Below are 27004 nucleotides of genomic sequence, written 5' to 3'. Positions count from 1 at the left end.
CCTATCCATGCCCATGCTGAGAGCGGGCGCAGAGCCCTTGCACTAGCTCCACGCCAGCTGGGGAGGCCCCGGTGCAGGGGGCATTCTTGGTTCCCATTCCCACCCACTTTTTAAGGCCCCTTTATGCTGGCCCTGAGCGTGACAAGCCCTCGGTAGCCATTTAACCGCGTTCAAGGGAGATTTCCCTCTGTCCCCTGCCAGTCTACGCCAGGAACCCGCCACTGAGCATCGTCCGGCGCTTCGCCCACCTGCTGGAGCAGAGCCAGCACGACTTCTGGGAGGAGTCGGAGCTGCTGAAGCTGCGGGAGGAGGTGGTGAAGAGGATCCGCTCCAACCAGCAGCTGGAGAGCGACCTCAACCTTATGGACATCAAGATCGGGCTTCTGGTTAAGAACAGGATCACGCTGCAGGTCTGGGGGTCATGGGGCGGCAGGGGGAGCTCAGCTCTCATGGCTTTTCCTCCACTAATCCTACTTTCCCATTCAGGGGCCAGGCTCTGCTCTCTGTCACGCCAGTGTGATTCTGGAGTCACTCCCCTGGACTGGACTAAAACTGGGGGTCCTAAATCCCCTAGGCTCCTTTTTTATGTGCCTGTTTGTGCCTCTGGAAAACCTCCTCCCGTATCCAGCCCTGGTGTAGGCATGGAGCTATGCCTGTTTGTCCCTTCACGCTTATCTCAGTTCAGGGCAACTGAACCTGTATTTCTGCTCTGTAATCGACCAAGGGCACCCGGCTTGCCAGTCGTCCCCTCTCAGGTGGAGATCTGGTGCTACGCACGAAGTCCCGCTGCCTGCTGTTGAGGTCGGCAGCACCTTGCTGATTTACACGAGGCCTGTTGGGGAGCAGGGAGCCTGCCAACTGAATGCAGAGCGAGCCAGGCCTCAGCCATGCGTGTGGAGCTGGTGGGTGTGGTTTTATGAGGGGTGAATTTCCCTGTGGTGTGTAAATGGCAAAACTGCGTGACTCCCAAGGCCCAAAGGGGTAGAATTTTCCCAGAGGATTTAGGAGCACAATTCCCATTGCAAATCCAATGAGACCTGTGCTCCCAAGTCACTCGGTCTCACCTATGTCAATGGGGTGGATGCTCCTAAATCACCGAGGCGCTCCTGCTACCCTCCCCCTTATCTGCTCGCCTGCCCCATGACAGGAGGTGGTTTCCCACTGCAAGAAGCTGACGAAGAAGAACAAAGAGCAGCTGTCGAACCTGATGGCCATCGACAAGCAGAAGGGGTTGAAGTCGCTCAGCAAGGAGAAGCGCCAGAAGCTGGAGGCCTATCAGCACCTCTTCTACCTGCTGCAGGTGAGCTGGGTGTGGGGGGGCCGCTTTGTTACTGGGGGTGGTGGGAACAGTCTGCTTCCCCTCCCACCCCACCCACCTGGTCACGTGCCTGCTGCCTCGGTTTCCCTGGGGGGACTGCATGTGGGCTCAGGGAGTCCGCGCACAACCCCGTCTTCAAGGCATGGGGTTACCAACAGGTCGGCATCAGATCAAATGGAAACCCTGGATTCTGCTGCCTTGGCCTTTCCTAAAGCCACACCCAGCGGAGGCAGCGGCTGCTGCAAGTGTCATCTTCTCGCTGATGCAGGAGCGGGCGGTGGTAACCCCATGCCATTGCAGGGACCTGGGCACTGCTGGCACCGGGGGCTCTTGATCCAACAGTCCCTTCTGGTCCTACGCTGTGTGCAGACTCCCTCCCCAGCTCCTTCCTCTCCCCTGGGGGCTCCTTTCTCTGTCTGGACCAGCTCCCTCCTTAAAAGGAAGCACCACCGCTGAGCTACCGTCACAGGATGCTGTGTCACCTGCCCCAGCCAGGCCCAGGGACGTGTGTGTGCACCCCAGGGGGCTGCGACGCTGGGATCTGCTCATTAGTTTTCCTGCGATGGGCGTTAATTTGTTATCTAGTGTTACGGTAGCGCCTAGAGGCCATAACCGATCAGGGCCCCATTGTTCCAGGCCTGCATGTGAACGGAGCAAGAGACAAAGAGCTTTGTCTAATCAAGTATCAGAGGGGTAGCCGTGTTAGTCTGGTTCTGTAAATGCAGCAAAGAATCCTGTGGCACCTTATAGACTAACAGACGTTTTGCAGCATGAGCTTTCGTGGGTGAATACCCACTTCTTCTTGCATCCGAAGAAGTGGGTATTCACCCACGAAAGCTCATGCTGCAAAACGTCTGTTAGTCTACAAGGTGCCACAGGATTCTTTGCTGCTTTTGTCTAATCAAGCAAGACAAAGGATGGGAGGGCACGGAGAGGGGAAGTGACTTGCCCGAGGTCGCCCAGCAGAGCTGCAAGGAGAAGCCAGGTCTCCTGACTCCCTGTCCAGGGCTATATTCACCAGACCACGCCGACTGTTCCAGCCCTCAGACCCCAGGGTAGCTCTCCTCTTTAACGCCTCTTCTCTGTCCGCAGACCCACCCTGTGTACCTGGCTAAGCTGATTTTCCAGATGCCCCAGAACAAGTCGACCAAGTTCATGGAATCGGTGGTCTTCACACTCTACAACTACGCGTCCAACCCCAGAGAGGCCTACCTGCTCCTTCAGCTCTTCAAAACCGCCCTGCAGGAGGAGATCAGGTAAGTGCTACGGGCACGTACCATCGGCTAGGGAGGCCAAGACCGGGGCTTGAAGGCCTGTCTGTCTTAAGGAGCTGGCGGTCTGTCTCTTCCCTGCATTCAGATGAAACCGTCTCGGTTGGATGCCTCTGGTATTCCTAGAACCCTCTGAGACACGTGGATGCTCCCTAGCTGTCAGTGCAAGGACGCGGGCTAGGTTCTGGTGCCCATCCCCCTTGCCTGCAATCAGGTGTGAGATTGCACCATGTGTAGACAGACCCGAGCTGGCTTTCATCTCCGTCGCCTGGGCATCGACAGCAGCGAAGCTGCAGCAGAACGGCTGCACGAGCCGGCCCGAGACCTCGGGCGTGCGCTCAGGCAGCGAACCCGTGCGGCCGTGGCTTCGCTGCTCTTGGTGCCCAAGTTAGCGCAGGTGCGTCTACACGTGCTGCAGTTACACCTCTGGGTTTAGTGCAGCCAGGCCTTTAGAGTCTGAGCACCAAATTCTCTGAGGGGCGTGGACACCCCCCTTGGACTAATCTATACACACAGGAGGGAGGCAGTGGTACCAGGCGGCCGGCTGATTCCACAGCTTGGCAGATTCCTAAGGCACAGTAATTGTGCTGCTTGTCTTTAGTGGCTATTGGTGCTGCTGCACCTTGGAGCCCAGATCAGAGTTTTGTCCTTTCTCACCCCGCCCCCCCCATCCAGGTCTAAAGTCGACCAGCTCCGTGACATCCTAACGGGGAACCCCACCGTGATCCGGCTGGTGGTGAGCTTTTACCGGAACGCCCGCGGGCAGAACGCCTTGCGCCAGATCCTGGGCAGCCCCGTGCAGGAGGTTCTGCAGGACAAAACCCTCAGCGTCCGCACCAACCCCGTGGACATCTACAAGGCCTGGATCAACCAGCTGGAGTCTCAGAGCGGACAAAAGAGGTCAGGCCCCGCCCAGGCCCAGCCTCGCCACAGAGGCCACGTTGGCTTGCCCGGTGCTGACGCTTAAGGGTGTCTTTCTTCTGTCCGCAGCAAGCTCCCGTATGATGTTAGCCCCGAGCAGGCTCTGAGCCACCCCGAGGTTCAGCGTCGGCTGGACATCTCCATCCGCAACCTCCTGGCGGTGACGGACAAGTTCCTCTCTGCCATCACCTCTTCCGTGGAGAAAATTCCGTAGGTAGCCCTGGGCCTGTCTGTTACAGCCGGTGAGGCAGTGTGGCCTACTGGAGAGGGTACTGGGCTGGGAGCTAGAGTTTTACTCCTAGCCCCCGACTTGCTGTATGACCTGGAGTGAGTCATGTCGCTGCTCTGTGCCTCAGTTTCCCCATGTGTAAAGCAGGGATGACAGTCCCGACCTTCCTCCATGGAGCGCTCAGACCTGCAGAGGAAAGGGTTCTTTGTGCTAGTTTAATTAATTAATGCCAAAGGTGCTTTCAAGGAAGAACGTATCTAGCGAGCCTTGTGGGAGGCATCTCTTGCTGCAGGTGTCGTCTCGCTGATGCAGAAGTGGGGTGTGGGTCTGTTCTGACTCATTTGCCTTTCCTGGAGTGCGACTCTCCTTTCTGCAGTTCACATCCTGGTAATGGAGGGGGAGCATTTCCTTCAGAGAAGGAGTGGGATCTAGCGGTTCAAATGTGGGACTGGGAGTTGGAGAGACCTGGGCTTCCTCCTTGCCCAACCTTGGGCAAATCATGCCTCGGTTTTCCCCCACCCCCAATTTGTAAAATGGAGATAATACTTTGGGTAATACTCTGCACCTCCATACGCAAGAGGGTGGTGCCATGGAGATGACCTAAGAGACAGCAGAGGGCTTTGAGAGCTCTCGGAGAGGCTCGCCGGGTGGCGTATGGCACCACAGGCTGGCCTGACGTGCGGGAAGATGCCCCCAAAGAGCTTACACTGTCATTTAGGCAAGGTCTGGCCCAGGGAGAGCCGGGCCTGGCTTGGGGCTTTGTTGGCAGTGGAGACATCACTTGTACCAAGTCGCTGTGTTTGTTGCAGTGCCGGGGCACCCCAGTCATGGCCCAGGACCCCACGGTGCTAGGTGCTGCACAAACACAGACCAAAGACACCAACGCGCTTTGGAGCAGATTTTTAATGGGGAGGGTAATTGGCCATTAGAACAACTGGGCTAGGGATGCGGTGGATTTCCCCCAGTGGCTCAAGACTGGAAAGCTTTCCCGCAGATCTGCTGTCCTGGGCTGGATTCAGGAGCCATTGGGAGAGGTTGTGTAGGGGGCCAGACTAGATGATCGTTAACAGGCTCTGGCCTTAGCACATGTGAATCTAAGCCTGCTGGTTGACCTCTGCCCACGTGATGAGCCTCTTCTCTGATTTCTCTTAGCTACGGGATGCGTTACGTGGCCAAAGTCCTAAAGACGTCCCTGGCTGAGAAATTCCCAGACGCCGGCGAGGAGGATATCTGCAAGGTGCGTAGAGGACGTAGATAGCTGGGCAAGGTGACAGCAGCAAGGTCTCTGCAGCTGGCTGCCTCTAAACATCAAGACTAGAGAGGCGTTGGATAGTCGTCCTGCCCTCCCTCTAGTATCCCGTCAGAGGGGCAGCGTGGCCTAGGGGATCTGGATTCCAGTTATACCCTGTGGCCTTGGGCAAGTCACATGCCTGCTCTGTGCTTCCATTTCCCCATCTGTGTAAGAGGGATAATCCTAGGGTAATAAGCTGGCTAGAGTGTGTGCACTGCTGCCCCCTGTGGGTTGCAATCAGAACTCCTGAACTGTGTTTCATAGGCCCCGTACTGTAAAGCTGTACAGGAAACTACCAATGTGTTATAACCTGGAACAAACATTTAGGCAGCATCCAGACAAGACAAGAGCCCAATAAGAGCAAGGCATCATTAGTAATAATATTTCCCTTTCTCTGCTCCCTGCACTCTAGATTGTTGGGAACCTGCTCTATTACCGTTTCATGAACCCGGCCGTGGTGGCTCCGGACGGCTTCGATATCGTTGATATCTCTGCCGGTGTGGCCCTGCACCCGGAGCACCGGCGCAACCTGGGCTCCATTGCCAAGATCCTGCAGCACGCGGCGGCCAATAAGATGTTTGAGGGGGAAAACGGCCATCTGCGGGTGGTGAACCAGTACCTGGAAGAAACCCACTCTAAGTTCAGGTTAGTGCCATGCGGTGGCAGTTGTAGCCACGGTCCCATTGCGCTAGGTGCTGTACGTACGTTTAGTGAGACTGCTCCGATCCCCTAAAGAGTTTAATTGAAACAAACAAGGCCGACATGAGCTATTATTCATCCCTCTTTCGCAAATGGGGAAACTGAGGTACAAGGCGACTTGCTGAGTCTCCTGCAGGGAGTCAGTGGCAGCGCTGGGAACAGAATCCAGGTCTCAAATTCTAAGCTAAGGTCTCAACCACAAGGCCAGGCTTCCTCTGGCTAGTGCTGCTGCAAAGCTGGGGTAACAGCAAAGCTTAATTGAGTTTTGAGAGCAGCCGCTGCCTTAGCTAGGGACATGGGTGGAAAAGAGGATTTACACTTAGAAACTGGCCAGAACTGGCCCTTTGTTCTGTGTTTTTACAGCAGGCAGCACCGTGGGGTGCTGGTCCGTGGCTCAGGCTTCAAGGCACTTTGACAATACAAGTAATTAGGGGAGTGATTTTTAAACAGATCTAGCTACACCAGTAAAAGCATAGTGTGGACGCTGTTATACCAGAATGCCTGTACAGTAGAACCTCAGGGTTACGAACACCTCGGGAATGTTTGCAACTCGGAACAAAACGGGATGGTTGTTCCTTTCCAAAGTTTACAACTACACATTGACTTAATACAGCTTTGAAATGTTACTAGGCAGAGGAAAAATGCTGCTTTCCCTTTAATTTTTTTAGTCGTTTACGTTTAGCACAATGCTGTACTGTATTTTCTTTTTTGGGGTCTCTGCTGTTGCCTGATTGTATCCTTTCAGTACCAAATGTGGGGTGTGGTTGACTGGTCAGTTTGTAACTTTGGGGTTTGTAACTCCGAGGTTCTATTGTACTTAGATCGGCATAATTTATGTTAGCTCCCCGAACCTGCACGACTCTCCAGTCTATGCTCCTTTCTACTGGTAACTGTATCCATCCTAGGTGGGGTTGTATCACTTTCAATAGGCCCAGTACAATGAAAGCGACAAAACGTTCCTAGTGTAGACAAGGCCTTGGTCTGATCCCAGTTCAGCTCTAAATTAATACAGACACACACAGTGCGAGATCCCATTGCAATGATGCCTCCTCTGTGCTGTCCAATTTAAACTGTCCCTGAAGAGTCAAAACTCTATGCAACTCTTCCCCCCGCCCCTTCTTCTCCCCTGTCCTCTGTCATTTCTAGCATTTGGCAACAGTTGAGAGTAATTAGCATGGGCCCCTCGGTACATCAGGTTTCAATAAGCAGATCAGAGTAAAAACGAATGTGCAATGATTAAACAGCATTCCTGGCACTCCCCTCGGCCCCAGTGAATAAATTAGTCCGTAATTAAAAACCTTTTAGGCACTTAGAAGAATGCATGTGTTTGCTTCTCCACCTTGTTCTCGGGGGGACAGCTGATGGACTTGGCTAATGCAGTAGTTTGTGAAGCAGAAGAGAAGTGGCAGAGGGTCTATCTGTACGGGGAGCAGCACGGAGCTCCTGGCCTAGGCTGAGGCCTGAAATTGACCAGGGTCGTCAGGGCTGATTGACTGTTTGTATCACAGCGTCACTTAGGGGGCTCAGTCCTGAACAAGCCCCCACGGTGCCCGGTGTCGCGCGGATACAGAACGAAATGACCGTCCCTGCCCCAAAGAGCGTCAGATCTCTAGGGTTTGCTGGAAGGGGCCCGATCCTGTGAGGTGCTCAGTCAGCACCCTCCATTCCATGACTCCAGTGGGGGACTGAGGGAAGATGGCACTAGAAGTGGGAGCTGTGTGTTCTTAAAGGGGCAGGAGAGGGTGATGCAGGACATGGTAACGCAAGAGCGCTCCTGCCTTTCACGCCTAGTTGCTTGGTGAGTTCTAGCCTGTTTGGGTGCTCAGAAGCACTTGCTGCTGGCTAATGCATCACAGAAACCCCCATGGAGGCGGTAAGTTGATACCGTGCACCCTCGCTATAGCGAACCCCTGGGGAGCCAAACCATTTGTTCATTAGAGCCAGGGGCTTGTTCTAGGGAAAGAGTCCTGCTGGGAGGTGTGGGAGGGACTGTGGTGCCCAGCAACAGGAGCTACTCTGGCCCTGGGGCAGCAGCAGGCTCAAGGTACGATCCAGGAACCAGGTTCTCTTAGCCCAAGATTTGTACAGACCCTCCCCGACTTACGCACGCGCTCCGCTCCGATACGCCTTGCGTCACTCGAATTTTGTGTGAGTCGGCAACGTATACCCGACCATTACGCCAAAAAACCCACCCGAAACAACCCCCCCCCATCTCTAGCTTACGGAACTTTTTCCGGAAGTGCGGATTTGCGCAAGGCGGGTTTGCGTAACCCGGGGGGCGTCTGTACTTGTGAAGGGCGTCATGCCCCGGGTGTACTGTACCGTACTATACTGCAATCAGAGGGCGTGTAGACAGTCCGGAGCTAGTGCGAGTAACAATAGCAGTAACGCTGCAGCTAATCCGCTGTGTTCCCCGGGTGGACCTGTACAACTCCTGCTACCCAGGCTTCACTGCTGTTTTTACTTGAGCTAGCGAGATCCAAGCGAGCTCGGGTATGTCTACATGTGCTGCACTCACACCTTTGATTGCAGTGTAGACCTCCCCTGTGCAAGCCCCCAGCCAAACGTACCGTACGGCATGATGGGTGCATAGCCTGCAGCCAGGAACGCCGCACTCGCCAGCCTGGGATCCAGCTAGCCCGGGATCATGTCTCGAAGTGCGACCTGGGCCACAGGAAGACGCGAAAAACCACGTAGCTTTGGGATAAGCTGCTGCATGCTCAGCAGCTGTTGCTTCCCGTCACTGGATCAATAAAACATTGCAGTGAAATTTCCTACAGTATCATTCCTGCTTTACCCCCCTGAGGATACAGAAGACAGAGGCCCGGGCTGCGATGTGGCATTCTCTCTACTGAGGCTGCCCAACACAGGCAGGTCCTGTGGTTCTCTCTAGTTCCCCAGCCTGTTCCCTACTCGCCCTAAATCCTGGACTGGATTCAGCAGTCACGGAAGGGATACTTCCCCCCATTTCCCCCTAGGAAGTTCATCTGTGCTGCCTGTTCCGTCCCTGAGCCGGAAGAAAGGTTTAATGTGGATGAGTACTCGGAGATGGTAGCTGTGGCCAAGCCGGTCATCTACATCACAGCGGGGGAGCTCATTAACACCCACAAGGTAAAGGGGCCCGAAACCTACTGTCCGGAAAGGATTCTGCGTCTGCCTTGCACCCGTTGCCGCGGTCGGGAGGGGAAGGAGGGCTCACGCTGGTGCCCATCACCATAAAGGACTCAAACCTTGGACCTGGCAACCCAACTAGTACCTGCGACAAGTGCTGGGGGTGGGGTCGGAAAACAAACCCATTTGCCCCCTCTCCCCACCCGGGTCTGGTCAGCTCTGCTCCTGCCCGTGGGCTCAGCGAGGCAGTGGCTGCGTGCCCTGCTCCTGCCAGTTACTGCCACCTCGCCGCGTCGGGACGGTGCCGAGGCGTCTCAGCGTGCTCTTTTCTGAACCGCTCTCTAATTCTGCAATCTCCTTTTTTGACGTGGGGTGAGCGGTGCACATGCCGTATTCCAGACAAGGCATTGGTTTATATAATGGTGGGGCGCTTGCTGTCTGGAATACGGTTTTTAATCTCATTCCTTCTGTGCTCTCCACCTCGCTCATGGTTTCGCTCTGGTGATGTAGCTGTTACTAGAGCATCAGGACTCCATTTCGCCCGATCACAAGGACCCTCTGCACGAGCTTCTGGAAGACCTTGATGAGCTGCCTACCGTCCAGTCTCTAATAGGTACGTGCAGACCCCTTGTAAGTTTCAAGCACACTCCTCCCCTCGTGTCTTCTTTCAAGTGAACATATATTGCCCGTTACCACCTCTGAAAGTAGCCTGGCGAAATTCCATTCACCTGGGCCAAGTAATTTCCTTTGTTAGGTGAGTAACTAGTGTTGCCACCTCCTTGGGTTTTTGTTTTTCCCTTAAAGCCTCAACCCCTGCAGTCATGCGACTGATAGAACCTCCACTCACGTTCTTTTTAGAAAACCAAGTTTCTAGTCCTCGTAGTTGCAGGAAAAAGCTTGAAAACATGACCTGTGTGCATTATGATCGGGGGGGTGGGGGTGGAGAAAGGCAAAGAGAACCCTATTTATATGTTAGATCTCCTCCTGATTTTTTTTTTTTAAGCCCATCTTGTGGGTTTTTTGACTGCGTGGGGTGGGCAGTACTGTCGCATCCATTTGTTTCTCATCCTTATGATCAAGTTGGGAGGGTCCATTACTTATTTCTATGATGCTCGGGGTTATTACGTTTCCTCCTTTTGAGCTGGGAGGATTGCTAATTAGCAAGGAATAAGATGGCACCAGGTACCACTCAGTGGGATGGTTTCAGAGTGGTAGCCGTGTTAGTCTGTATCAGGCAAAAGAATGAGGAGTCCTCGTGGCACCTTAGAGACTAACAAATTTATTTGGGCATAAGCTTTCGTGGGCTAAAACCCACTTCATCGGATGCATGCAGTGGAAAATACAGTACATACACACACACACACACACACACACACACACACACGAAAAAATGGGTGTTGCCATACTAACTATAACGAAAGTAATCAGTTAAGGTGGGCTATTATCGGCAGGAGGAAAAAAAACTTTTGTAGTGATAATCAGGATGGCCCATTTCCAATAGTTGACAAGAAGGCGTGAGTAACAATAGGGGAAAAAATTAGCATGGGGAAATAGTTTTACTTTGTGTAATGGCCCATCCACTCCCAGTCTTCATTCAAGCCTAATTTAATGGTGTCCAGTTTGTAAATTAATTCTAATTCATCAGTTTCTCGTTGGCGTCTGTTTTGAAGTTGTTGTTTTTTTGTTGGAGTATTGCGACTTTTCGGTCTGTAATCGAGTGACCAGGGAGGTTGAAGTGTTCTCCGACTGGTTTTTGAATGTTATAATTCTTGACGTCTGATTTTGATGTGGGATGGTTTATTGATCAAAGCCTCAGGTTAGCAAGCAGAAGCACAGAGGGGCTCGGATTGATTTACCCTGCAAACAGCAGTGGCAGGGTGCCGTGTAGAACCCAGATCTCTTCCCCCCCGCCCCCCCCGGCTCTGATCACCCCTCTCCCTGATGAATGACCGAGTAGCTACTCCCGGCTTTCTTTGGCCTTGCAGGCGAGAGCGCGCCGAATCCAGGCGATGGCAGCCCCGAGCAAGCGCTGGCCCAGCTCGGGAAGCAGGAGGTCTCGCTCACCCTCACCAACAAGTTCGATGCAGTGGAGGCCAGTAGCGAGGAGGCGGATACAAGGAGCTTGCTGCTGAGGTGAGAGCGGCCCTCTGAACGTGGCAATCCAGCATCCAGCGAGTCCGTGGTGCGTCCTTCTTTGAAAGGGACCCTGTGGCCCAAGGAATTCAGTGAAGCTTTTCTGACACTCAGAAGCCAAGCCAGTAAAGGGCCATCTTGGTCTGGAGTCCTGGTTTTGCTCTGATATGTTTAAATGTCCTGGTAGTGGCATTTGCAAGGAAATCTTCCATTGTTTGGCTCATCGCCTTGCAGCTAACTAGCTCAACCCACCCCCCATCCTCCGCAGCCACCAAAAGGGGTAACTTGTGCTCCGTTTCTTTTGTTTTAGCACCAAACAGATGCTAGTGGACGTGATCCAGTCCCAGCCGGGGGATTCCCTCTTGGAGATCTTATGGACACCTGCATCAGAGGATCAGGTGGGGTGGAGAATAGCAGAGAGGGGTTGGCCAGCAGTGGGGGATGTTGGGGGCTGGGTGAATCGCAGGCCTGTCTTAAACAGGAGGTGTTTGTTAAAGACAACCGCTACACATAACAAACAGGCTTTCACCCAGCTTGAGTCCCAGCTTTGCTTCCTTTGTTTACCAGGGGCTAACACCCTGCCTAGAGCTTGCTACAGCACACAGTGCCATCTACTGGCTGACATATATACTGCAAGCACACATCATTGCAAAGGGGAGGAGCTTCACTAGAGCATATAGCACAGGTGTGGCTGCCCCATCGCGCCCCCTGCTAGTCGTGTGTGGTGGTGCTGCAGGCACTCCCGGCCTAAATTTCCTCCTCCAAGGTGGGCCCCTTCAGCCTTCCCCACACAAGCTGGAGTTGATGCCCTGACTTAGCCCTCCAGCCAAGTCACCGACTAAAACTTAACCCCTTCCGGGGTAACAAGTCCAAACAAAAGCTGCTTCTGCCCCACTTGGGCTTTCCTTCAGCCTGCCCTCTGGGCTCCCTATCTGCTCTGGGATAGAGCCGAGTCTCCTGCTTCTTCCACACCCTATCAGGGCCTTCTCCAGGAGCCCAGCATGGTCTCTGCCCTCTCCTGAGGCCCAGCTGTTTATCGGGCTGTCACCAGAGCTCAGCTAATCCCACTTAGGCTGGAAGGCAGCTAATTATGGCTCAGGGGCAAATAATTGAACCGGGCTGGCCAGTGGCCTCCTGGCCTTTGAAAGGGGCAGGCCAGCCTGTGACAATCGCACCCTGGCGCAGGAGCATTGTCGGGTCCTTCGGCCCACCTGTGCCCCACCCCGTCTGAGAAGCTGGAGTTCACTCTGCTCAGGGAGGAGGCGTAGCTCTCTCTGGCCTGAGGCTCGTGCGTGTGTGCGGTTGCTGGGGGGCTGACTTCCTGGGCTCTCCCCGTGGCCTCCAAGTCTCGAAACCTGCTTCTGGGGATGCTCCCACAGGTGCCATGTTGATGGAAGAAATGTTCCCCCTCTCTCTCTAGGAAGCCTTCCATCACCACCAGATGCACAGACGAGCCCTGCGCAAGGCCCAGACCCCGGACAGGTTGAAACGCAACCGCTCCCTGGCTGGCAACAGCCAGCTCTCCATGGAAGAGAAGAAGCGGAAAGTCATCCGGAACCTGCGGCGCTTGGAGAGCCTGGGGGTGGTGGACTCGGCCAATCAGTACCAGGAGATCATCAACGAGATGGCCAAGGTACCACGCCCTGCAGCCTGCCCCGGCTTAGAGAACCTAGGAGAAGGCCAGGGGACTGGCAACAGGCTCAATAACAGGATAAGCCGAAGGTGTTGGATGCACAGAGTCCATTAATACTGGAAGGGCTCAGTTCAGATGGGAGCCAAATTAATCGCTAGGGTGGACAGACAGACAGAGGGCTCCAGCAGACAGACAGACTCCCTGTGTGACCTTGGATGAGGATTAAAGACACTGATTGTGCAGTGCTCAGATGTGACAATAACGGAGTTCACGTTCGATACTGATCTGTCCAACAGAGCTACTAGGGGCAGCTAGTGGTGGAGGGGGCGGAGGCGTTCGGGGCCGAATGGAATTGTTCAGTGGGCCAGATCCGGCCCGTAGGCGGCCACTCGGAACGTTCCTGTAAGTGCCTGAAAGGGAATCTGATGCTTTAAGCCGCGTGGTCCTTATCTTGTTCCCAGAATCCGACTGGCGTTCAGCTTGCGGTCAGCTATGTAACCACGCAGGAGTCGCCGTGATTCTCACTTCGGTAAACTGGCACAAGGCAAGGGGTTTTCCAGCTGTTTGTTTGTTTTTTGTTTTTTCATCCCTGCCCGTGCTCCAGGATATTCGCAATCAGCGGCGTTACCGGCAGCACCGCAAGGGGGAGCTAGTGAAACTGCGGCAGACCCTCCGCGGCCTCAACTCCAAGACCTCGTTTTATGAGGAGCAAATCGACTATTACAATCAGTACATCCGGACGTGTCTGGACAACCTGGCTGCCAGCAGCAAGTACGTTGGGCTATGTATGGGCCGGAAAAGAGCTCAAAGCTGTAACTGCCAACCCTTACGCAGGATAAGCCAGAGGGTAACTGAATGTCATGCTTCATGGCGGGAGCTGATCAGGGGTCAGGAAGGAATTCTTCCCCACTCTGTATGTAGCATTACATCCCTTTTCAGTTAACCTCATAAGCCTTCTTGCTAGTTGGCCGCCTCTGCTCATCCAGCACTTACTTCCTCTCTTGGCTCAAGAGCCTTCTCCCCTGCATCCCTTTAATCTGGAAACCCCTCTGTGCCTCTCCTCACCTCACTGACTTCCCCCCTCCGGCCCCACTGGAGATCTGACTTGTAGGTCCAGATCTGTGAGTCGGATGAGTCAGCGTAAGCGACTCTCTGCGTTTATCGCGTACCAGGCAGGCTGCTGCGTGACCTCATTTCAGCCCCCGGCGTTCTCTGCGTCTAACCCCCCCCCCACCCCAATTCCTTTTCTTTTAAGGCTCAACGGGAAAAGCAAGAAGCAGCAGTCGCTGCACTACACGGCGGCGCGGCTCTTTGAGAAGGGCGTATTGCTGGAGATAGAAGACCTGCCTGTCAGCCAGTAAGTGGCCTCACCACCACCAGTGCTGCTCCGGTCTGAAAGCTGCCCCAGTCCAACAGCCACTCAGTTAGCTGCCCGTGTGATAAGACCTGGTCATCTCAGCCTGGCTCTGCTCACTTCCCCTTTGCTGACAGTCTCAGCCTAGAGGCTGTGAGTCAGAGGGGCCTCGGGCAGGGCAGTATAAGAGGGAAAATTATTCGAGCTGGCCAAAAAATGAGCAATTGAGATGATCTCACGTGCTTTCTTCCTCCAAGTCTGGTTGTTAGAATATACTCCTTGTGAAGCAGAGTATAATCTATCCCACTGTACAACAGCAAACAGAGTGAAGGCTACGGAGCTGATCAGCGGCAGAAGGTGGGACTAGAACCCAGGAGTCCTGATTCCCAGCCCCCCACCCCTCCCATAACCATTAAGCAACACTCCCCTTCCAGAACGGGACTAGAACCCAGGCGTCCGGGCGCTGCTGTCTCAGCCTTTCCGTTGCCCTCGTTTAACTCTCTCCCCTTCCAGGTTCCGGAACGTGATTTTCGACATCATTCCGTGTGGGGAAGCCGGCAAGTTCCAGGTGAAGGCCAAATTTATGGGGATCGACATGGAGAAGTTCCAGCTCCACTATCAGGTAGGGAACCAGCCCTGGTGCCTTCGCCCATGGGGATGCTTCTGTGCTGAGCATAACCGCAGCACAGAACAGAGGTGGAATCAATGCACCAAGCTGTGGTTGGAGTTCAGAGGTGACACAGCTACATTGTAACTCTGGCCGTCCAAGAGGTATGCATTACGTAGACCCCTAAGGGTTAATGTCATGGTTGGAGCAGGGGACTGGATAGAACCCAGGAGTCCTGGCTTAGGCCACATGCTCTACCCACTAGACCACACTCCCTTCCCAAGCCAGGAACATAAATTAGGGTTCGGCTCCTGATAGGGGAGAGCAGTCTGGTGCTTGGAGCAGGAGACCTGTAATCTCCCTAGTTCTATTCTTGACAGTGCAGCTAGCTTGCGCCATAGACTGTGACGTACCTTCTCCGCTGGGCGCCAGTATCCCCGGGAATGCAAACCCAGCAGGCAGTTAGCTTTAACACCCCCAGGGGGATCCCAGCCAGCGTGCTCTGGATAGCGAGGCTGATGAGATGTCTGCCTAGAATCCTTAATTTATACCAGAGTAAACACCTCTAGGGAGGAAGAGTGCTTGGAGCAGGGAACTGGTTGATAAGATTCCTGGGTTCTCTAATCCCAGCTCTGGAAGGGAGCGTGATCTAGTGGTTAAAGCAGGGGGGCCAGGACTCCTGGGTTCTATATTCCCAGCTTTGTCACTGACTCTCTGTGCACGTTCCTTCCCCCCTGCCTCAGTTTCCCCATCTGTAAAATGGGGGAATAATCCCTACCGCTGGCGGGGGTGTTGGGACACTGAGCGTTCATCCACTGCTCAGAGAGCCTGGGATGCAGCTGGCTATAGAATCCCAGCATGATGTGCCAACAGCAGCTCAGAAGGAGCTGAGGGAAGGATCCAGAGCTCCTGGAAGTCGAGGGAAAGATTCTCCCTTGACCACCAGGGGCGTTGGCTTGGGCTCTACCAAAGACCTGTCACCAGTGGGACTTTCTCCCTCCCAGGACCTGCTGCAGCTGCAGTACGAAGGTGTGGCCGTCATGAAGCTCTTCGACAAGGCCAAAGTCAACGTCAACCTGCTCATTTTCCTCCTCAACAAGAAGTTCTTCAGGAAGTAGCTGGGGGGTGGGATGGGGGGAGGGAGGGAACCTGCCAAAGAGATTTCAGGGACAGAATCCGGCTTCTGAACGGTACCTTGCCAAGGAGAGGGGAAGACTACGGAGCCCGGAGCCGTTGCCGTTAACTCTCCCGTGCCCAGAACTGGCACACTCGAGCTCTTCTACATCAAGCTGTATCTTGTTGCCTTGGGGGTTAAATCTGGATCCCAGCATACACGTGGGGGGTGAGGGGGAGATGCTTGTGCCTCCTCTATTCAGGGGCTGGTGCATGCTCTGGCAGAGGGCAGAGCACCCCTTACAGCTGCCCTTTTTGTTGCAATGGTCCCTAGGGGGCTTTGCAGTGGTCTAGAATGACTGGTGTGCAAGTCTGCCCCATCTGCAGCTGGGGGGCTTATGGCTGATCTGCGGTCCCTTTTCGGCAATCGAGCCGGTGCCCCAGGGTCTGATTCCTCAGTGCCTTATCCATGCTGCTGCTGCTTTGACTAGATAGGAAACACTATTACTCCGAGCTGCCGCACACTTCCTACGAACAAGGCGATTGTTTATTTTATTTTGTGTGTTTTTAACTAGGCTGCGACTTTACGCATTGAGTTGCAGAGCTCCAGCTTATCCCTTCTCAGCCACGCGAGCGCGAGGTTGGACATTCTTTCACGCTCCCACCCCCAACGTGGGTGAAACCAGCGAGAGACGTGTGAGAGCTCTTGCTCCGCACCGCCGCGTGCAAACGATCCACGTACCACGCGTGGGTCCTCTCCCAGGCGGGGTCTCTGCTGAACCGCAGCGGATCAGGCTCAGGCCTAGTTGAACAGCTGGTATTGGACTACTCTTAGCACAAGGCATGGGGTGTGTGTGTGTGGGGGGGGGTTAGCAGTCTCTGTGGCTTTTTAATGGATATTTAACCCTTTTTTTACACTAGTATTTTTAGATGTTTGAGGTCTGAGTTTAGTTCTCTCAGGTCACTTTGCCAGTGGCTGTTTAAGGACACTGAGGGTTTGTAGGCTGCAGATTCGATCTTTCTTTTTTTTTTTTAAAAGATACATTGATTGGAATTATTTTTTCCCTACCCCAGCAAAAAAAAACCCCAGCTACCTCTGTTTTCTCAATCAGAATTAGCCTGCCCCTAGACAAAGAAAAATCCCATAAACCCACCAGTGCTGGCCACCCTACAATAATAAACACTGTGTGTGGGCTGCCTGAGACCCATGGGCAGCCCTACAATAATAAAGCAGTGTGCAATAGAGAGCAGCTGAACCCTAATTAAGGCCACTCACTTCATTTTAAAGTCTCCAAGGGGTTCCAGTGGGGAAAAATGGATCAACATAGCGCAGCTCACCAATTGCAATCTGTCATACAGTGCAGGGCAAGGGGGTGTGGTCATGTCAAAATTAGGGGAGACCTCAAGGGTGTGATTTGTTTGTTTAAATCTTGATGTTCTCTGGGTGGTGTGTAGCCCTGGCAAATGGAAGGAATTGGGTGGGGGGATGAATCACTGTCCATCTTGGAAGGACAGGAAAGAGGGTAAACGCGAGTGGTTAACATCTGACAGAGGCGACTCTGGAATGAATAATCCCCAGGGGCCAGGAAGGGAAGTACAAACCACGACCTCGGTCTTGCGCGACACTCCTGCATGTGTTTAAGCACAAGTGCTGCTATTGATTTGAACGGAGGGCGGGAGTCGGGTGCCTGCTCACCCCAGTCATGGCCCAGCACTCTGGTGCTAGGCACCGTCAAAATGCAAAGACAGCCCCTGCCCCCGAGCGTTTTCAATCAAAAGTGCCACAAGAGTGAGTCGGTGCTTGAAGCTGAGCGCGCGCGTTTGTGGGAGCAGGGGCAAGGATGGCTGATGCCTGTACTAAAAAGCCCCCCTCTTTCTTGCCACCTTATTTACTCTGAATTTTTCTTTTAAATAACTTTGAGAACCCCATTAAGACGCTAATGAAACCTGCCACCCTAGCACCAGTAACGCTGCGCTGCCTGGGCCGAGGCATGTACTGAGAACGCTTACAAGTGCCTGGTCTGGTCAGGCACCACAACCAGCCAGTGAATCCTTGAAATTACTTGTGTTTATAATATTGCGTCACGGGTGGGCAGGACACTTCACAGGGCTCGTCTTCGCAGCAGAGTGAATTCGAGTTCTGGCCCCAGCTCAGATTCCGTCCACGCATGCGCACGCCCCCTTTAACTCAGGTCGGCTGGCTCATGAGCTGCAGCTCGATTTGAGCCCGACACGTCAGCAGCCACACTGGAGCGAGGCTAGCTCGAGAGGCGTGACCCGAGTCTGCAGCGAAGACATCACCATAGATAAGGCAGTGTGGTTCAGTGCCCTGGCAGCCAGGAGACTAGGGTTCTATCCACAGCTCTGCCATGGACCGGCTTGGATGTGCCTCAGTTTCACTCTGTGTAAAACAGGGATAATATAATCATACCTACTTCATTGTATAGGTAATCATTTAACATCCACCCGTCTCTGCCCAACCGATCTTAGACTAGATACATAACTCTTAGGATGCTGGTGTTTTCTGTACTGCTTGCCAAGGCATACTGCTGGCCAGATCCTCATCTGATGCAAATTGGCAATGGAGCATGGCTGACTTACACCAGCTGAGGCTCTGACCCAGCAGGTATAAGGGTGCAGCCTTCAAAAGGCAAGAGAAATTCCCTGAGTTTGGCATTCATGGTAACAACGGACAATGGCTTTAGCAGCTGCCGAAAATTTAGCTAAAAATCCAGCATCGGTGATGAACCTCTTTTTCTCCTTTGCTGATACAATGACACCTACTGGCCTAAGAGACTATTGCCTTTTAAAATACATTTCAGCTTCAACTTTTAGGATGAGTATGAATCTGGGACAGTGAGTTGGCATTAGCTTTACAAAGCAGTTTTATACCAATTAGCCTTTTATTTTTTTCCTAATGGCATCATGATTTTGCAGAAGCTGGGTAGTGAGGTGTTATTAAATCATATATCGTTTTTAAAAGGACTAGGAGTTCTGGTCGATCAAACTGAGTATGATCTAACAATGTGTAATGGTGGAATTGCAAAAAAGGCAAATATTATTCTGGGGCATATTGACAGGAGTGTCGTATATAACACACAGGAGGTAACTATCCCACTCTACGTAGCATGAGTGAGGCCTCAGCTGGGGTCCTGTGTCCTGATCTAGGCACTGCACTTCAGGAAAGACGTGGATACATTGGAGAGAATCCAGAAGAAGCAACACAAATGATCAAAGGTTTAGAAAACCTGACCTATGAGGAAAGGCTAAAAAACCTGGGCATATTTAGTCTTGAGAATAGAAGACTGAGGGGAAGGGATCAGTCTTCAGATATGATCAGAGCGATGTATGATCAGAGTGGCCAATTGATCTCCACATGTACTGAAGGTAGGACAAGAACTAATGGGCTTAATCTGCAGTAAAGGAGATTTAGGTTAGCTAGTAGGAAAAAAGTCTCAGGTGTACTTCATCCATGATCATCTCGCTTGGCTGTTTCATAACCACCTCAGCTGTTAGATTTATACTACACTCCAGCTGAAGACAGAGCCAGCTCTAAACTTAGGACTCCTGGATGTCCTTTGTGCCGGGAGCTGTACATACATATGGTCAGAGACAATCCCTGCCCTATAGAGCTTTGGCCAGGTCTGCACTAAGGTATAGCTCTGCCAGTGCACTATCCTGCCAAAGTGCTCCTAGTGTGGACGCAGCCTGTACTAGCAAACCTGCACAATTAGCAATATCGCTTATTCCACCCCACCGCTGAGTGAAACAAGCATGGTTTTGCCAGTGTAACTGGATCGGCACTCGGGCTTTCTGCCGGCTCAGCCGTGTGGATCAGAAATCACTCTGGATTGCCACTGTTACGTCAGCAGAAGGCTGTAGTGTAGACATGGCCTCAGTCTAAATAGGCAAGATAGACAAAAGTTGAGAGAAAGGGATGGTTTATCTCCAGGATGCAGATGGGGAGCCAACGTATGTTTACACAGCCCCCAGCAGCGACTCGGTCCACAGACTTGGGTTCACACTAGTGCTCAAAAACTAACTATGTAGGCAACACTTCAAAGTTGGAGCCCAGGGGCTGAAGCTCCCTGGGCTTCCTAGCCTGATCCCCAACCTGAGCTGTTTTTAGAGCGCTAGCCCCAGGCGGCTGAGGCAGACATAGCCAGAGTGACTGGGCTTGATTCTCTCTTGCCCTGATCCTCAGAGCCCTTTTTCGCCCAGCCAGAAGGAGTGTAAAATGCTACCCTGCTGTAGCAATGTACACCCTCTGCCAGGCAACAGAATTGAGCCTGCTTTCACTCAAGAAGCTAAGACTTAGAGACCCCGCTCTGAGTCCCGATCCTGCACCTTAAACCGCTAGGCTCTCCAATTAGGAGGGTGCGGTGGGGATTTACGCTCAGAAATTCTGCCAGTTCCATAAGGCTGCAGCCTTGCAGGGCCTGAGTCGTGTTCCCTTGACGATGCCGGGGCAGCGCAAAGAAGTCTTAAGGCGGCTGTAAATCAGTCACCCTCGTGGTTGTGAGGCTAAGCGCACTGAAGATTGCAAGGTGCTTGGGTACTATGTTACTGGAAGGCAGATCAATACCAAAGACACTTAAAGGGGCCTTAATATAAATGAGGCTTGTGCTAGAAGGGCTCACGGACCTGGCCAAATGCAAGCTCTCCTACGGCGAAGCGCCGTCAGGATTCTGCCTGCGTGGCCCAAACGGGAGCTGCTCGCTCATCCAGCCTGGCTGCTGCGCTCCTCGCTATTTATAGTAAGAGCTGATGCTATTTGGAATCCGTTCTAAAACATAGCGTCATTAGGGATTGAGCTAAACCCGTCGCCGCTGCTGCTGCTTTCCGTGCAATGATACATGTTGGATTTAGACTTCCGACCAGCCCAATGGCCGGAAAAGGCCTAAAACATCCAACATTTCGGGGGCTGTTTCAGTTGGTTTTTAACCCAAACCAAAGGCCATGGGACGTGCTTTTTGTCTAGTGATGTTGCAGTCAACCAATTGCCAGCTGTTCTATTAGGCCCAATCCTGCAGGGTGCTGAGTGCGCTGGCCCTGATTCGGGAAAGCTAAGCGTGTGCTTAACTGCTAAGCAGGTGACTAATCCCATTGAAGTGAATGGGGCTATTGGCCATGCTTAATGGGGGCTAAAGTGCTCTGAACTGTCAAGGATCCAGCCCCCAAATAGGCCTGATCCGGCCAGGTTTGCACATGCTCCATTCCCTTGAGACCAGACCCTGCTCCTCTTTGCATTGGAGTAAACCAAGAATAACTGCAGAAGTCAGCAGCATTTCACTGCTAGAGGAGAAAAAAATGGTGAGCAGAACTGGGTTGGCAGACGTCAGTAGGGAGAGGGAGCGCTGGGGATCGCTCAGAACGGGGTCCTAAAGAGAAATCCTGATAGCAATCAAGGACCTGACCTTCATTTACACTCAGGCCCCCTTCGCACCCCTGTGGCAGCAAAGGGAGCTTCAAATGAGTCTAAATTACAGTTGAGGCCTGATATTTTAACTGTAACTTTTACTGAATCCAAGCCTCCATTACCTGGCTGGTGCAGCACAAAGGGGCCCTGTGTGTGAATGAGGATCAGACCCTCACACCTATACATTTACTCATGTAACTCACCTTACGGTGTCGTCTTGCTGCTCTGGGTTATTCTCTCACAGAGGGGTTAAGTGGGGCACTGTAAATCTGTCTGTCTTGGAGCTCTGTTCCTGCAGTGTCCCTGGGAGGAATTTTTGTCTGTTTTCTGTCTTTTTGTTTTTGTCATTCAATTGCCGTACATAGTGTGTTAATCCTGCCTCTCCAGGCTTGTGCCGGGTGTATTCAAATCTCCATGGCTTCTCTGTGCCCACGCCTCACTCGGTTTATTCTAAATAAACATCTATATGTGGACAAAACAGTAGTTAAGTTGTCCTTGATACAGATCAACTCTGGAGCAGGAGGCAGCGTGGTGTAGTGGACAGAGCACAGCACTTGGAGTCAGGAGACCTGGATTCTATTTCTGCCACTGGCCTGGTGGGTGACGCTGGGTGGGTGACACTCCTGACTTCCCTGCTCTGTGCCTCCATTCCTGTCTTATAACCTAAATAGATAAGATGGCCAAAGGGGAAACAATCTGTATCAGTGATACTCAGACCTCAGTGATTTCAGGTGCCGAATAAATGATCAACATTACCCAAAAGAGCCGCAGTAGTGTGAATGCATTGTTTCATTTACTATTTATTTTTATATATATATAATACACACAAACACACACATATATACAGCAAAATGACTGACCAAATATTATTATTTTATCAACTACACTTGTTTAATAACATAGTAAAAGCATCCTGATTGGTTAATGACTTAGATTGGTTAACAATTAAATCACACAGTCTTTTAATATGTGCTACAAAGAGCTGCAGGAGACACATTCACGAGCCACTTCCAGCTCCCGCGCCTCAGTCTGAGCATCACTGATCTAGACAGACAGCGCCTGGCGCAGCAGGACTGTGATCCTAAAATGAGGCATCTAGATACTACTTTAAGTAACAATAAGGGCCAAATTCTGCCTCTGGTCTATGCATGTAAATCTGAGTGGGTTGAACAGGCGAAACATGCGTGTTTCCAGGGCCACTCAAAGTGCAAGGAGACTGGGCGAATGCTTTTCAATCTACTCTTACCAAAAATGACCCAAGCTTGATCTCGAAATGCCGCAAACAAACACTTTTCTATTGTGACAAAGTCAGGCCGGAGGGCTGCAGGAGGGTCCTAGAAGGCCGATATGTTAGCACAAGAATGTTAAAGGCCCTTTTTCCTACAAGCTGAGAAGGGGTTACCTCAGGTCAGTTAGGGCCACCTGAATCCAATTAAGGGCTGCCTGAGGCCTTTAAAAAACCCCTCCGCTGGGGAGAGCAAAGGGGAAGAGAGAGCCAGGGCTGTGGCAGCTGGGAAAGAAGTGGTTTCCAGGCTGAGATGCTGCCCTCCTCCTCAGAGGGGAACAGCTAAACCCCAGGAAAGACAGACACCCCAGGACAAGCAACAGGGCGCCACCTTGCCCCAGCGGAGAGGCAGGAAAAGGTATCTATCCCCATTTGTTTTTGTGTTTACAAAACTGTTTCCTTTTTGTATGGTGGAGGATTATCCCTTAGGCCAACCCTGAGAACAGCCAAAGGAGCACAGAAGGGGAAGGTAAACACTGCCCCCAGGGGGGCTGATTTACTCCCAGACCCACCATTGCCAGAGGGGGAAGGGCTGAGTCTGGCGACATGAAGGAGGTGCCTTGCCATGATATTTATACAGCAGCATCTTCATGTCTAGAGGGATCTCAAAGCACTAGGTGTAGAGGTCAAAAATCATTTGACTCTCTTGTGAAATGCAGCCACTGCTGGGGTGAAGCGCATCTGTTGTTCCACAGCAACGTACAATTCTTCACTTGGAGCAGCTCTGTCCAATTCAAACCACAAGATGAAATCTCTTAAAGCAAGAGAAATGTAATTACCCTCATGGGATTCTGGCCAATGTAAAGGCACTGCGCTCCCTCTGCTTTTATGAAGAGTGAAATAGGATAAGTGGCTTCTAATTCTCACATTGCCCCCGGCCGTCACAGCTCAGTGTGAGGAGCACCATCTCTTGCAAAGCATGCCTTAGCCTGCGCTTACACAATGAGATACCGTATATAATTTATGGCTGAGAGGTTAAAAAGCAGCCTGGCCTACAGGCAGGAAGGCTGGTACTGGGGTGAAAGCACAGGGTTTGGCCTGGCAAGATGTGGCTTCAATCCCTGACTCTGTTACAGCCTCATTGTGCTGGGCAACTCACTTAACCTCTGTGCTCTATTCCTCATCTGTAACATGGGGATAATGTCACCCCCTGTGTTTAGATTGAACATTCTTTGGGGGCAGGAACTCTCTTCCCCCTTGGTGTATGTACAGCACCGAGCACAGTGAGACCCCCCAGCTCAATTAGGGTTGCTTCTCTATGAAGCCAGGCGTTTCCAAAAAGGAGGAGTGATATCTTCCCTCCCCCCACCAGGTGCCCAATCTCTTTAAAGGGGCCTGATTTCTGCCCTCTGACAATCCAGCCCCATGGAGGCTGCTCCAAAATAGCTGTTGGCGAACCTCAGCTGAAGTTAATGATCGGGCAGCGGGGGCTGCTGGCCAGCTGGATGACTGTCTGTAGCTAGGTGGTGTTCACGTGGGCAGGGCTTTGCTATTCGGGCTGTTGTGTAGTTTGAAGTGTGGACAAGCGGGCAAGGCCTGGAGGTCACATTCTTATTTAATTTTTGTATCCACGGAAATTCCATGGAGCTGAGAAACAGGCTCCGGCAGCAAACTGCCCCCCCACCCCCATATCTCGCCTGCACCTCCCAAAGATTAATATGCATCGCAGATGACTCGGTTTATAATGAGCTAGATAATAGCAACATTAGCCCGGAATGGGCTTCATTTAAGTCGCACTGAGTCAGATGCTTAGGTATCTATTCAGCTCTTGTGCAGGGAATTTAGGCCACTTTCAGACATACTTAATTCTTACATAAATACTATGATTACATCTCATAAAGACTATGATTATATCTTTAAAAGAATAAATTTGTAGCGAGCTGCAGAAACGCTTCACGCTCTAAAATAGGAGCGAGCGGTAGTTAACCTGTTGGGTGCTGCGCCGCCAGGAGAAAGAGCCATGTGCATGAATAGTCAGGTTGGGGGCGTTATGTGGTTTTTCTTCCATTTGCGGCTCAGAAATAATAGATCCTTCTCTGAAGCACACGGTTCTCTCTTTAGTTGGAACTCTGTGTGTTTCCACTTGCCCTCAGCAACCTAAATCTTTCTGCCATCAAGACTTTCCTAAGTAACCAATGATTTTTTGGGTGTGTCAAATGGGTAGAGGCCCAGCGGGAGATCCCTTTAATAATAATAATAATACTGCTGTAAAGAGGGAGGCATTAAATCTCAAAGCTCTTTACAAAGGAGATCCAGTAGCATTTATCCCCATTCACACCTGGGGAAACTGAGGCACGGAGAGGAAAGTGAGTTGGCCAAGTTCACCCAGCAAGGGAAGGGCGGAGCCTGGAATTGAACTGCAGTCTCCGAAGTCCCAGTGTTCTATCGCTAGGCCAGACTGTCTCCTCACCCTCTGAAAATCAGGCCCCCTTGAAGTTGTCTTAATTGAATACCTAAAAAAATCACTTGTCTGCTTTGAAAATTGTGATTTAGATTTTGGTGGGAGCTTTACTCCTGAGACACTTCTATCACACTTATCCCAAGGGTGTCTGTGCATCAGAAACCTCACTCCCACCCTGTGGTTGCTCACCCTGCCCAGGCAGTAGTATTCTCTTCATTATACATCTGGGGAAACTGAGGCACAGAGCATGCAGGTCTGGTGCTCTGCTGCCAGGCACACGGTGGCAGTCATCTGCAGCAGTGCAAAGTGAATGGGGAAACACGCTACCATTTAGCTCCCTTTTCACTAGTGTAAAGATCTGCACATGTGGAGGGCAATGGTGAATTGGGACTCACGTGAGAGTCTGTGACCATGCCAGGAACCAAAACCCCATCTCTTGCATCCTAGAGCAGTGTCTTAAGCACAGGGCTCCCCCCTCAGGCCATGTATGTGTTTCAACATTGGTGTCAGAGCACAAGTCCATGGAGCAGATCCTCAGCTGATGTAAACTGGCCCCATTCCGTAGCCCGCGTCGACTCACACGACACTGGGGACTCCAACCTTAAATCTGGGAAGCCGCTGGCAATGTTTTGGGCCTGGACCTGGATGCCAGGTGACCGCTTTTGTTTCCTCCCTGCCTGCTTTAAAAAAAGGGGGTGGGGCGCCGGGCTGGAAATGTCAGCAAGCTCCCACGCCTGCACAATCTCCGGCAGCAGGTCCACTAGATGTCGTTGTAACCTGGGGAACCGCACGCCGCTGGGGGATTCTATTCTGTTGGTCTGGCGATGCTGGTCACCGGAGTTCGACAAGAATATTTCGAGTTTATATAATAATTCAGCTGTAGCGCTTGGCGGTGGGCACGTCACGCTGCCCCCATTTTTAAGGAGAGGGAAACGGAGGCACGGGGAGGGGCTGTGACTTGGCCGATTGTAACAATCTAACTAATAAGCTCTTTGGGGGAGGAGGCTGCCTTTTTTCTCTGGCTAGAGTGCTTAGCATCAGGGGTCCTGGTCTATGGGGCTCCTAGGTGCTACCTCAGTGCAAATACTAATTATTATGTGTATATAATAATACTAGCAGCGAGAGGCTGCAACCGGGATCGTGTTGTGCCAGGCGCTGTACGTGTATACTCAGAGACAAGCCCCTGTCCCAAAGAACTTCAAATCTAAATAAGTAAGGCATTAAAGAGGGATGGTGATGCATCAGGCCAGGAAATAGAACCCAGAGTCCCAGGGGCCCTGCCCTGTCCTACCTACCTGCAGCTCATAAGCCTCCTTGTTGTGCTATTCCTCATCCCCCATCTACCTCCAGGTGCTTCTCCTAGGGGCTGGAGGAGGGATCATCTTTTGGATTGTTTAGACGTTCGCGGGGGAGCAGTCAGGTGCTGGGGATAGGGAGGCAGGGCAGTTGGATGGTCACCTAGGACTTTAATATACACCTGCTCCTGGGCTGCCTGCTGTAAATTCCCACCAGACCAAGCACGGCCCCTCTACTTCCCCAGCTCGGCATACAGCGTGTCACCTCACCCGGGATGCGGCTGCCGAGTGAGACAAATCACCAGTTGCCATGCAACCCCTAGCAACAGTGTTCCTGCTCCCCAGCCCCGCTCCGTCTCCCTCGTTATTTATTATCATAATTGCCTCCGTGAGCATAAACTATTTTAAATGATGTGACAGATTGGTGCATTCTTGGGGGGTGGAGGGGGGTGGTTGTTTGTTTTAAAAGTGATGGAATGCTACCAGACACGTGAGAGCGAGGTGGTCAGGAGATGGGGCGCATGTGAAATATTTCACAGGTAACACGGTCAGATTTTCAGGATTCAGAGTTAGCCCCGCCCCCGAACGGACCATTCTGATCATTGAGTCTTAACCTGTCGGCAATCTGGGGTGGAGACTGTCTTTTTGTTCTGTGTTTGTAAAGGGCCTGGCATGGTGGGGGCTTGAGCCATGACAGAAGCCCCTAGGTGCTAACATAACACACACAACAGCAATAACTATGTACTCCCCAGATGTCAAAACACTTTACAAAAGAGGAGAGCATCCTTGTTTTACAGATAGGGGAAACTAAGGCACAGAGCGGCAAAGTGAGTTCCTCAAGGTCACCGAGCAGGTCAGTGGCAGAGCCAGGAATGGCACACTGCAGGGCTCCTGCATCCTGACCCAGTGTGCTTTCTCTCTCTC

General features: G+C 52.2%; 1 protein-coding gene across 2 annotated transcripts in view; it reads left to right on the top strand.

Moving 5' to 3' along the window:
• IQGAP3 (IQ motif containing GTPase activating protein 3) overlaps positions 1-18665 on the top strand; it is a 40948-nt gene extending 22283 nt beyond the window's left edge. Inside the window, exons 23-38 of one of the 2 annotated variants that reach the window (XM_039513103.1) lie at positions 202-410; positions 1148-1300; positions 2411-2574; positions 3265-3489; positions 3580-3720; positions 4892-4976; positions 5443-5675; positions 8708-8840; positions 9351-9453; positions 10826-10973; positions 11284-11371; positions 12394-12606; positions 13211-13377; positions 13862-13963; positions 14474-14582; positions 15572-18665. In XM_039513103.1, the coding sequence (XP_039369037.1) occupies positions 202-410; positions 1148-1300; positions 2411-2574; positions 3265-3489; positions 3580-3720; positions 4892-4976; positions 5443-5675; positions 8708-8840; positions 9351-9453; positions 10826-10973; positions 11284-11371; positions 12394-12606; positions 13211-13377; positions 13862-13963; positions 14474-14582; positions 15572-15685 (2387 nt within the window). In that variant the 3' untranslated portion in view covers positions 15686-18665. The remainder of the gene's footprint in view (positions 1-201; positions 411-1147; positions 1301-2410; positions 2575-3264; positions 3490-3579; positions 3721-4891; positions 4977-5442; positions 5676-8707; positions 8841-9350; positions 9454-10825; positions 10974-11283; positions 11372-12393; positions 12607-13210; positions 13378-13861; positions 13964-14473; positions 14583-15571) is intronic. The other variant, XM_039513104.1, reaches the window with a different exon arrangement.
• Positions 18666-27004: the final 8339 nt, after the last annotated feature.

Source organism: Mauremys reevesii, linkage group 24 (genome assembly GCF_016161935.1).
Source record: "Mauremys reevesii isolate NIE-2019 linkage group 24, ASM1616193v1, whole genome shotgun sequence".
NCBI classification, from domain to species: domain Eukaryota; kingdom Metazoa; phylum Chordata; order Testudines; family Geoemydidae; genus Mauremys; species Mauremys reevesii.
Note: the sequence above shows the minus strand (reverse complement) of the source record. Positions and strands in the feature narration are given on the sequence as shown.